Source organism: Rhinoraja longicauda, chromosome 9 (genome assembly GCF_053455715.1).
Source record: "Rhinoraja longicauda isolate Sanriku21f chromosome 9, sRhiLon1.1, whole genome shotgun sequence".
NCBI lineage: Eukaryota > Metazoa > Chordata > Chondrichthyes > Rajiformes > Arhynchobatidae > Rhinoraja > Rhinoraja longicauda.
This window is the reverse complement of record NC_135961.1, coordinates 40,700,919-40,713,214: the sequence shown is the minus strand read 5'-3', so window position 1 is coordinate 40,713,214 and position 12,296 is coordinate 40,700,919. Positions and strand designations below refer to the sequence as shown.

Genomic DNA, 12,296 nt, shown 5'->3' with positions numbered 1-12,296 from the left:
TCACGGACTTTTCTTGGGGTGTTGCCAAAAGTCACGACTGTTAACATGCAGCAGGCTTTTGCAAGGTGGGTCAGCCTTGCTGTTTTTTTCCTTTCTTCCTGGCAAGTCGCAACACACTACAGATTGCACTGCTTCAAGCAGCCCAAATGAGAAACCACATTCACCTACTCTGAGTCACTTCACAATCTCTCTCAGCTTGGAAGGCCATCGATTAGAGAATGGAACTGCCCATTGTCCTATTTGTTACACTTAAAATGGTGCTGATTGCATCAACTTACATAGTAAGTGGAACAAATCTATCACGTTTGGACTTCTTAGAGGAAAAACAACAAATCACAACTGAAACATAATGTAAACATTCACCCATTTCTTAGCAAAGACTTAGCACCACAGCAGAGATCCTTCTATTGAATATTTTCATGGAATGTCTTTAATCTTTAAAGCAAAATATTGCAGCATGTTGCTTAAACAAACAAGCTTTAATGTATTACGTTCAGTGTTTCACTGCTTACCTACTCATGCGCAACAAAGCTGTCATGTTCATAATTAGGATGTTGCCTGAATTTAGCTTCAGCTGTAAAAGCCTTATGCACATAAAACAATTTGAATAAAAACAAGCTTTTTACACCTGACGTTACTTCCTGTGTAAAAAAATCAGGCCTGCCACTAAAGCGGTTTATTGTTGCGAATAGTTAAGAGGAAATGGGAACAACGGAACTTACACTTGTGGCCAATCAGGAAAATTTCAGGGATGAATGGAAATTGCTTACCTCAGCCTTCTCTTTGCAAGACTTTTTGAACAAATCCTTTCCATACTGCTCTGCAAGTTAAGCAATGCAGTTATGGCTTGCTTTAAGCATTCTTTGTCTTCTTCATTGTCACTTTTCTCTTCTAATTGCTATTGAGACGAGAAAAGAATAAAGTTTGAGCAGTTTACAAAGATTGTATAAATGAGGGATAAACAGATATAATGATGCATTGAGAAACATGACTGGGGATTTGAAGAATTTCAAAATGTTTAAATTTTTATTTAGAGCAACTATCAACAGATTCAAAAGAGACTGAATTGAAATCTACTTTTTAATAGATTTTACAAAAAACAGTAAAAGAATGTTCAAACTTTATCCTACTTTAATGATAACGGATGTCCGCAGCATTACGTAAACTGAAGTTAAGTGAACAGAGATGGCAAAGCAAACAATAGAAAGTTAGGAATAGGGAGATAAAAACATTTTGATACTTTTTTTCAGGTAAGTCAGCTTTACTTTTTATATTAACAACATTTGGGCATTTCAGATGTCAGGTGTTTATTGCTAGGACATCACGACCATGAGAGTAAAAATATAGAAGTAAAACCAGAATTACAACTATCCCTCCTGATTATGGAATAGCAGCTCAGAAGCATCTAGGAAACCCTGTAAACACACATAAACAAGCAGCCTCTTCTTTTAGGAACATTTTTTCCACAATCATTCTGATTTTTCTTGCACTTTTATTGTCATGTAATTGGTCTGAGAGGTTTTACCTTTCTGGGCTTCACATGTTATTCTACAACTTTGTGCACTGTTTTAGTCTTCATAGTTCAACTTGTCTGTCATAATAATTGAATTCATCCATTAAAATGCTTTTTTTTGTCTTATAGCAACAGTCATGAAAGCACACCAACACCTCTACTTCCTCAGGAGACAGAATTTCACAAATTGTCGGGTTGCATCACATCTTCGTTTGGGAACAGTTCTGCTCAAGACTGTAAAAAATTGCAGAGTTGCAGATGTAGCCCAGTCCATCATACAGACCAGACTCCTCACCATTGACTCCATCTACATTTCACGCTGCTTCGGAAAAGCAGCCAAAATAATCAAAGACTTGTTCCACCCCGGTCATTCCTCCTTTTCCCGGCTTCCGTCTGGCAGAAGGTATAGAAGCTTGAAAACACACACCACCAGACACAGGAGCAGCATCTTCCCTTTGGTTATCAGGCTTCAAAATGGTCCTTCCATAAGCTAGGGGATAGTCTGATCCTCATCTACCCCATTGCAAACATTGGACTTTGTCTCCGGAACTGTTGCCCTAGAAAATCGGAGAACTATATTCTGCACTCTGGATCGTCCCCTTTGCTCAACCTATTGTTGAGTTTGGCTTGATTGTAGTTATGTAGAGTTTTATATGATTTGATTGGATAGCATACAAAACAAAGCTTTTCACTGTACCTCGGTACACATAACAATAATAAACATAAACTTAAAAAAATCAGTTCTGGGGCCTCAGCTGTTTACATTCTATGTTAAGAGTTCAATGAAAGGGCTGGCAGTATACTTTGAGGAAACCATCTCTGATAAGAGTATCAAGACCCTGCAAACAGACATAAAAGGTTAAATAAATGGTCAAGTGTGATGTCAGGTCAAGTCCGATGTGAGGAAATTCGAGGTTAATCAATTTGGTTTGAATTTTTTTTAAATGGAATACATTTTAAAATATAACATTGAAATATTGGTACGAAGAAGGATTTTCAGTGTTCTTGCAAATGGAGAAATTGAAACTGAAGATGCATATATTTTAATATATTTTAATTAGGAAAGCAAATGGAATGCTGACTTTTCCTGCAAAGAGATTGGCAAGACTTGGAAGCCTTGCTGCAATCACATTGGGCTTTGTCAAGATTACACTTGGAAGTGACATCTGGTTTGGTTCACTCCAAGGTAGAGGTGCAGTCAACAAAAGCTCACTCAATTAATTCCTGACGTGAAGGCTTTGTCTAATGATAACAGTTTGTGGAAGATGGGGGTCATGCTCTTGCTATTAAAGACTGGAAGTTGATCTCATTGAATCAGACAAACCTATGAAAAGTCACACAAAATGCTGGAGTAACTCGGCAGGACAGGCTGCATCTCTGGAGAGAAGAAAGTTTCGGGTCAAGATGCTGAGTTACTCCAGCATTTTGTGTCTACCTTCGATTTAAACCAGCATCTGCAATTCTTTCCGACACATACGATGAAAAGGTTAAACAGGTGGGTTCTGAAGGGCCTGCTTCCCCAACTGGAAATTTAAAAATGGAGTACTGCATCAGAATAAAGCCCAGGCTAATTAGGGCTGAGGGGAAAATAAATTTCTCAGCTCAGAGGATTGAGAGTTTTTGGAATTCTGTACCCATCAGTACATTAGATATATGTTGAATGCTGCTGAAGTAGATACTTGGACTCATAGGAAATTAAGAGATAAAGATGTTGGGTGGAAAAATAGAGGCTGAAGATATGTCATGATCTTACTTAAAAGATAAAAATGCTCAAGATGTTGTTGCTATTGTTACTCCTGCTCTTACTTCTTACATCCCTTATGCTCACAAGTGAAATTGGGGAAGGCACAAAGACTCCAGTGTAGGAATGTACCAGATATCTGGATGCCATGTAATATATTAATTTTCAAAGTGAGTGCAAGTCAAATGTTATGTTTATATTTAGATAAATGCTGGAACCTGGAATTTGCGATTAAATTACTAGATATCAGGAGAAACAGTAATTATAAAAATGTTTTTCCTTGATGAACCATGATCAACAAACTCACTAAGAGTCCTTCAGAAGATGCAACGTAATGGTGCTGCATAGAGCGTATGTGGTCATTCAAAAGGCATTTGAAGGGGTGCTATACAAGCATGATTAAGGATGTGAAATCAGGGAAAAGGTTAGACGGGTAAAATCAGTTTAAGTGGATGGATATTCTTTATGAGGTTCTGCTCAGCTAACTATCTCCTCTGGATTTATTTCTACCAAATCATGCTAAATAATATATAAAAATACATGCATTTCACATTCTGGAACATTAGCACTCCATGCCTTAAGTCATTGACAGTCAGAGTTGTACAGCACAAAACAAGGCCATTGGCCCAAGCATTCCATGCCGATCAAGATGCCTGATTTATGCTAATCCCATTCTCCTGCATTTAGCCCACATTCCTCTATTTGTTTCCTATCCATGTACCTGAACAAATGCTTTTAAAATTCTTGTCTCTACCAATTCCTCTGGCAGCTTGTTCTCAAAACCGTGCATCTCAGATCTTGCATTATTCTCCTCTCGCCTTAAAACATATGTCCTCTGGTTTTAGACTCCTATCCTGGAGAAAAGACTATGACTGTAGCATATCTATTCCTCTTAGAATATTTTATAAACCACTATAAAATGTCACCCCTCAGTTTCATGAACTCCAGTGAGAACAATTCCTGCCCATCCAGTCTCTTATTGTAATTAACACCCGCCATTCCAGGCAAAATCCTGGTACATCTCTTCTGCACTCTTTCTAGTGCTAACACATCCGTTTTTTGTGTTATAAATCAATAACATTTCTGTACATACCTTTAGAAGTTCAAAATAATGCAAACAATGGTAAACTGGTGCCAGTAACAGTCTGGGAAGAACATACTGCACGGCTTCTTTGAAACCTTCACCAATTGACTGAAATGAAACATACCAATTAGTCTTGGTGGATCTAGATTTAAATCGTCATTGCTTGTTTAGGAGGCAGATTATCAGATAGCTACATACATGCAAGTGCTCACCTGCAAGTAGAATGCAGCACCAGGCTTAGACAGAAGGCTGAGGAAATGGTCGTGAAAACCAGGTCGCAGTATGTCCTGTGCATAGTTTTCATATGGATCAAATGCTAACTCCTGTAAGATCAAATATATATTAATATGTCATTTTGTGTTAGTAAATATATGCACTTTTCCCACTATTCACTTAAAAGACAAGTCAAGATTTTGTAAGTTTTTGGCCAAGGGGAAATTTTTTGAGGATGTGACAAGTAAAATGGATGAAGGAGTGGATGTAGTGTATCTAGACTTTCGGAAAACCTTTGATAAGGTCCCACACAGGTGAGCAAAATTCGAGCACGTGGTATTGGGGGTAGGGTATTGACATGAATAGAGAAGTGGTTGGCAGAGTAGGAATTAACGGGTCCTTTTCAGAATGGCAGGTAGTGGAGTGGAGTGCCGCAAGGCTCGGTACTGGGGCCGCAACTATTTACAATAAATATTAATGATTTGGATGATGGAATTAAAAGTAACACTAGCAAGTTTGCAGATGACACAAAGCTGGGTGGCTGTGTGAACTGCGAGGAGGATGTTAGGAGGTTGCAGGGTAACTTGGACATGTTGAGTGAGTGGGCAGATGCATGGCAGATGCAGTGTAATGTAGGTAAGTGTGAGGTTATCCACTTTGGCGGCAAAAACAAGGAGGCAGATTATTATCTCAATGGTGTCAGATTAGGTAAAGGGGAAGTGCAACGAGACCTTGGTATCCTTGTACACCAGTCACTGAAAGTAAGCGTGCAGGTACAGTAGGCAGTGAAGAAAGCTAATGGCATGTTAGCCTTCATAACGAGAGGATTTGAGTACAGGAACAAAGAAATCCTTCTGCAGTTGTATAGGGCCCTGGTGAGACCACATCTGGAGTATTGTGTGCAGTTTTGGTCTCCTAATTTGAGGAAGGACGTCCTTGCTATTGAGGCAGTGCAGCGTAGGTTTATGAGGTTAGTCCCTGGGATGGAGAGACTGTCATACGAGAAAAGATTGGAAAGACTGGGTTTGTATGGGATGAGAGGGGATCTTATAGAGACGTATAAAATTATAAAAGGACTGGACAAGCCAGATGCAGGAAAAATGTTCCCAATGTTGGGGGAGTTCAGAACCAAGGGCCACAATCTAAGAATAAAGGGGAGGCCATTTAAAACTGAGGTGAGAAGAAACTTTTTCACCCAGGGAGTTGTGAATTTGTGGAATTCTCTGCCACAGAAGGCAGTGGAGGCCAATTCACTGGATGAATTTAAAAGAGAGTTAGATGGAGCTCTTGGGGCTAGCGGAATCAAGGGATATGGGGAGAAGGCAGGCACAGGTTACTGATTGTGGATGATCAGCCATGATCACAATGGATGGCGGTGCTGGCTGGAAGGGCCAAATGGCCTCCTCCTGCACCTATTTTCTACGTTTCTATTCATAAATACAACAAACTGCGTAGACAGATTAGGCAACAATAAAAGTCATGGCATCAAAAATTATGGTAACTTTGTGCATAACATGCAATTCCAATTAAAACCAAATTATCTAGACAATTTTTGCCAATTCAATTTGCTAAACGTGATATGCTTAAAATAATCTCAAAACTGACTGAAATGGACTTAAAGGAAACTACTAAATCAACTACTAAATAAATACAATAAACAAGTCAAAATATTTTCCTGCTTTGAACAAATCAAACAGAGGCCTCTGAAACGGCTACTGTATATAACATATGGTCAGAAATGTTCAATGGTGGTATAGAATCTCTTTAAAGAAAAATCGTCTTTTATATGTTTTCACTGTGGCACTCGTGATCAGTACTCTTCTTAATTCTATGCATTTCTCACAAGTTTGTCCATACACTGCTGAGATAGGGCTTGTACTTTTTTCCCCTCTCATTTTGTTTTATTGCAGCAGTTGCAGCAAATTCAACATGATCATACCCCAAACCAGATAGCTTTATCCAGCCACTTCTGGAAGAAATATCATGTACTTTGCTGAAAAATAAAATCTCATGATACAGTAAGTTTATCTATTAGTATGGGAAATTTGGGGTATTTGCTACATTTGATATATTTGTGTCAGGCATGAAGTTTGATATATGAAGTCTCATTGCTTACCTCAGCTAAGTCTTCAAAGCAGCTTCCCACTAAGGGATGTGGGCTCCCTTCATCTGTCATTTCCACAGTATCCTCAATTAGGCCCAATAGTTTTACAGTCAACTCATGGATATCCACAATACGGCTAAAAATGGTTTCTACATCCTATGAAAGGACAATGATAAAACCTTAAGATCTACCTAAGAAACTGTAAATTAACAACACAGCAAATTTAGGGATTATTCCCAAATGTTTAAATAGCAAATGCATCTGAGTGTGTAAGGCAATGAACAACATTTATGAGGTGGATAGATAGGGTAGATAGTAAGAATGTTTTTCCGATGTTAGGGGTGTCTAAGACAAGCGGGCATATGTGTAAAGTGATGGATGGGAAGTATTACAAGGATCTGAGGGATATATATTTTTTAGATCATGTACAAGATCACGAGGGGAATGGACAGAGTGAACGCAAAGTCTTTTACCCAGAGTAGAGTAATCAAGAACAAGATGATATAGGTTTACGGTAAGAGGGGAAAGATTTAACAAGAACCTGAGGGGCAATTTTCCCACACAGAGGGTGTTGGGTATATGGAAAGAGGAGGTAGTAGAGTTAGGTACTATGACAACATTTAAAATAAATTTCGACAGGTACATGGGTAGCAAAGGTTGAGAGGGATATGGGCCAAACTTGGGCAGGTGCGACTAGTGTAGTTGGGGCATCTTGGACACGAGCAGGTTGGGTTGAAGGGCCTATTTCTGTGCTGCAAAACTCTATAAATGGTTTACTTCAAAAAGGGAATCAAATTTTGATAGCAAATTTCTGAAACACAATCCAAAGTTCTCCAAATGGGAACAAGGAGCAGCAACACAATTGTCTGCAATAAAAAAAAGAACAGTTCTATCAATCTTACGATTTCCTTTATGAAGGAAAAGTCACGTTGACAAGATCCTGTGTGTCCGTTTCTTGCTATTTACGCTGTTGATGACATAATCTTAAATCTGTAGAATTTAGCCGCAGCACCTCGAGATGTAATATTTTGTATTCCAGTTTTAGGAAACCCAATTTTAGATACAAAAAATTAAGAGTCTTGCATTACAGGGCGAAAAAAATCCAGATAAAAAAATTGTATTTACCAACTTTTGGAAATATATCACCATCTAGTGTTAAAAGGCAGCAATGCAGTTGTTAGCATTCCAATGCAAAATAACGGAAGAGGTATCTATCTACATCTTCAGATGAGACTTTCAAAAGTGAACATAATAAATATTAAAACTATATATATAGTAATATAAATAGTAATATATATATATATATATATATATATATATATATATTAGAAGATAGACACAAAAAGCTGGAGTAACTCAGAAGGGCAGGCAGCATTTCTGGAGAGAAGGAATGGGTGTTTCGGGTCGAGACACTTTTTCAGACATATGTATAAATATATAAACGCACACGCATAAAAAAGAAAGTGCTGGAAACACTCAGCAGATCAGGCAGCAGCTGCAAAACCACACCAATATTTTAGATCCAAGATCCTTTCTTGCTTTCCCAGTTCTGATGAAGGGTCTCGGACTTAAAACATTAATTTGATTTCTTTTTACACAGATGTTGCCTGATCTGAGTGTTTCCTGCATTTTCTGTTTCTATTTTAGACTTCTGGCATTGGCAGTATTTTTATCTGCATTACTTCTGTAATATACATCCTGGCAATTGGCCAAGGACTTGTTATGCCTATATAGATGTCTTTTGGGCACAATAAAAATGGAAGGAATATAAAAGATTTAAACAGGGAACTAGCGTAGCAATCCATATATCTGAAAACCATGTTCATAAAATTTATAACATACGTTTGAAGAAAACAGCTTTGCATCTGATACAAAGGGTTCCCTGAAGACTTTGATGATGAGATTCAATTCTCTTAGATATTGCCGAATCTCGGACATGTACATCTTTACTAAATCATAGTACGCTTGTTCACCAGTGTTAATGGGCTCTTCTTCTATCACTCCTAAGTCTTCCTCATCCTGATGGAACATATCCATTAGTACCTGCAAAACAACATTTTTGATTTACGTCATGTACTCTGAAGTGAAGGAAACTGATTGCACTCATATGAGTGTATATTTCAATCATCAGACTCATGGCTTTGCCCCCATATGTCCTGGAAGAATTTATTGAAAAATAACCATTTAGGTTTCTTTGAGGATGACTTTGCTTAGAAGAAGCAAAAGAATGAAGCAAAATAAATCCCATCCCAAAGACTACAAAATAAATAACTTTCCAGGTGCACATCTGCCTTTATTCACAAAAAATACACTCATATGTTCACGCCTTACCAGGATTGATCCAATGATTTATCAAGTGGATTAATTGTACACCTTCCCTTCATCAGATTAGAGATGATAGAACATTTTCTATGATATCTTAATACAGCTAAAGGTGGAACACCGCATTGATTAAGCCTGATTTTGGCTGTTATCTTAGATCAATTAATCTTGACAACGATAATATTTCATATCTACAATTTCTCAACTGATGCATCTTCAGTCAAGATATAATTTCTTTCACTGAGAATACATGCTCCAGACACGTACAATACTATTCTATCTAACAACAAAGGGGAATTTGCAAACCAAGCTGAGAAATATACCCTCAGATTACCCCATTTTCTTAAAAAAAGTTGAATAACAAGATTTGGGATTACTAGGTGGATCCAAGATCATCCAATGCTCAGGAAATGGCATTGTTCTATCTAAAAGATGAATGATAATCTGAACCTTTACTGGCTAGCATCAAAGTCCAACAGGAATATCAAATACCATTTGAATCTGAAGTTTGAGCAGTTATCTCAATGTAAATGCAATATTCTAAGTCAAAGCAAAGGTGTCTTGGAGAAACTAGTGGTCATTGAGTAGGATTGGTCGTAGATGCCTCACCACAAATGACATGAACGAAGGTGCTCTGAAATCATCAGTAACAAAATATCTTTTATAGAAAAAAAGTGACTTTTCCCATTTGTGGAAAGCTGTCATTTGGTAAACCTGTTCATGATGTCAACATTAGTATATCATGGTATCTCAGAGCATTTGAACTTGTAAGGGAGATACAATATGCAAGTAAACAACATAAATTATTTGAGATTTTGTATGTATTTTGGATGCATATGAAATACTTGAGTTGAAAATAATTAAAATCTTATTTTTACCATCTTTATTTTTTCTGAAGTAAAAAGTTCATCAATGATCTCAAAGGTAAAACACGAAATAGAAGAACGATACACATAAAGCAACGCAAGCCCTTCTCATATCAAACTCAACAAGCATTTCCACCATTCGCATATTCAACCTCTTCCTATCATCATAATCCAGAAAGTAAAAACAAAAATCACTCTCAAATACCAATTCTTATGATGTTTGGCAAAATTGAATTTAGATGTTTAAAGAAAGAGTATAGAAGGACAATAAAGTCAATTTCAAAACAGTCATTCAGAATATTTCTGAGCATTTGAGCTGGAAAAATGTTTGTTGCTTATTAAATAATTTAGCTTTACAGAAGTACGTAATATTTCAGTATTTTAGGTTCAAAAGTAAATAAAACTATTGATGAAGCAGGGGTTTATCAGAATGATGCCTGGATTAAGGGTTATTAGCTATTGGGAGAGGATGGACGGACAAACTGTTTTCTCTGGAATGCCGGAGATTGCGGGGAGACCAGACAAAGCATATAAAATTATGAGAGGCATGGACAGGGTAGACAGTCTGAACCTCTTCCCCAGGGTGGAAATATCAAATACTTGAAGCCATATCTGCAAGGTGAGAGGGTAATAGTTTAAAGAAGATGCAAGGGCAAGGTTTTTTTTGCACACAGAAGGCGGTGGGTGCCTAGAAAGTGCTGCCAGGGGCAGTGGTTGAGACAGATATAAAAGTGGCATTTAAGAGACTTTTGAATAGGCACAGGATATGGAGGTAATGGATTATGCGCAGGTAGATAGGAGTTGGTCTTGGCATCATGTTCAGCATAGACATTGTGGGCTGAAGGGCTTGTTCTCGGGCTGTATTGTTCTATGTTCAAAGTATGTTTTCTTACCTTATCAGCACACATTGCTACTTTAATGTCCTGTTGGGTGATTTCATAGTGCCGTATATTGCGCACATAATTGCCTGCCAGCTTAAGGATGTCGGCAGATATGTATTCTAACACTGCAACGATGTAAACAGAAACTTGATGGTCAACTTTGTATCCAAGAACCTCCTGGAGAGACATGAAAAACAGCGATCATCAATCACCCGTCTTGTAAGAATAAACAAATTGCCAAGAACCTTTCCTCAAATCAGAACAAAGTTGAAATGGATCAGAGGTTCAGGTGAGAAACAAGATCAAGAAGCACTGGGCTTGCTCAAAACACAAGATGCTGGTGGAACTCAGCAGGTCAGGCAGCAACTGCGGAGGGAATGGATAGGTGATGGGTTAGGAACCTTCTTCAGACTCTATACCTTGCCCAACCTGGCCCACCAGCTGTGCTTTGTCCTAGATTCATTTACAGCTCTGCGGTTCTACCCGTGCCAGAGCCATCCTGTGGAGCAAAATGAACCACATGCAGTGACGAAGTTTCAGCCAGCTGATCCTAAAGTCCCACCCCATTGGCATTTTAATGGTCACTACTTTCTAACCCCTTTGTTGTTAAATACATCTGCTAATCAGAGATTTTTAAATGTTATCTGCATTGATAATTAATATAGGCCAAAATAGTTTTTAAAATTAATTTGCTTAAATCAAATGAGGGATAACATTTTCACACAGAGGATGGTGAATGTATAGAACGAGTTGCTAGAAGAAGCTGTGGATGCGGGCACAGTAAAAGACATTTAGACTGGTACATGGATAGGAAATGTTTAGAGAGATATAGGATAAGCGCAGGAAAATGGGACCAGCATAGATGGATCATAGACAAGTTTGGCTGAAGGGCTTGCATCCTGGCTGTATTGCTATGGTGGTAGTAACGAAGGTTAAAAAAAAAAGAGAACTAAGCATGGACTTGCTTTAACCAAAATTAGTGGCTCCATTCAGATCAATGGGGCTGCAGTTCCTATGGCACTCACCCATACGCAACTGATGCCTTAACTGAGTAGGTCTGTGCTCCTGGACACATGTAGTATGTGAGTTAGATGCACTGCCAACTAATTTCCTAACTTTGGTTGTACAGTGCGCAGGGGTGGAATCAGGGACAAGCTGACCTAAGAGGAAGACAGTGCTGGTGTGCTTTTTGACCCATTATTCTGTGAGATGCTGTTTCTTTCGGAATGTACTAACACATTAACAGAAAAACAAACAACCTGTAGTAGCAACTTCGTTCCTTCCCAATGAAGTCCTCTCCTCTTGCCACCACTTCACGGAGAAGTGGAGTGAAGGTTCTTGATGCAGACCAACAACAGAGATCTTCACGACTTTACAGTTTAATTAGTCATTTATTGAAGTAGTGATACAAACAGATTAGTATTTCTCCCTTTATAGATCTGGTAAGAATTGTATCTCGCCATGGGTTCTCTGCGTCTGACCCCTCCTATCTCAGCATTCCCCAAATATACTCCTAATTCTGGCTCCTCCCAGTGCGTTATGCCCAAATATGCCCATATATGTATTCATTTC

The 12,296-nt window shown here is 38.3% G+C and overlaps 1 protein-coding gene across 2 annotated transcripts in view; it reads right to left on the bottom strand.

Annotated features, from left to right (window-relative positions):
• sos1 (son of sevenless homolog 1 (Drosophila)) overlaps positions 1 to 12,296 on the bottom strand; it is a 139,498-nt gene that overhangs the window by 43,063 nt on the left and 84,139 nt on the right. For both annotated transcript variants that reach the window (XM_078405267.1, XM_078405268.1), the window contains exons 4-9: positions 10,737 to 10,901; positions 8,498 to 8,698; positions 6,668 to 6,811; positions 4,551 to 4,661; positions 4,348 to 4,446; positions 771 to 898 (exon numbers count right to left, since the gene is read on the bottom strand). In XM_078405267.1, the coding sequence (XP_078261393.1) occupies positions 771 to 898; positions 4,348 to 4,446; positions 4,551 to 4,661; positions 6,668 to 6,811; positions 8,498 to 8,698; positions 10,737 to 10,901 (848 nt within the window). The remainder of the gene's footprint in view (positions 1 to 770; positions 899 to 4,347; positions 4,447 to 4,550; positions 4,662 to 6,667; positions 6,812 to 8,497; positions 8,699 to 10,736; positions 10,902 to 12,296) is intronic.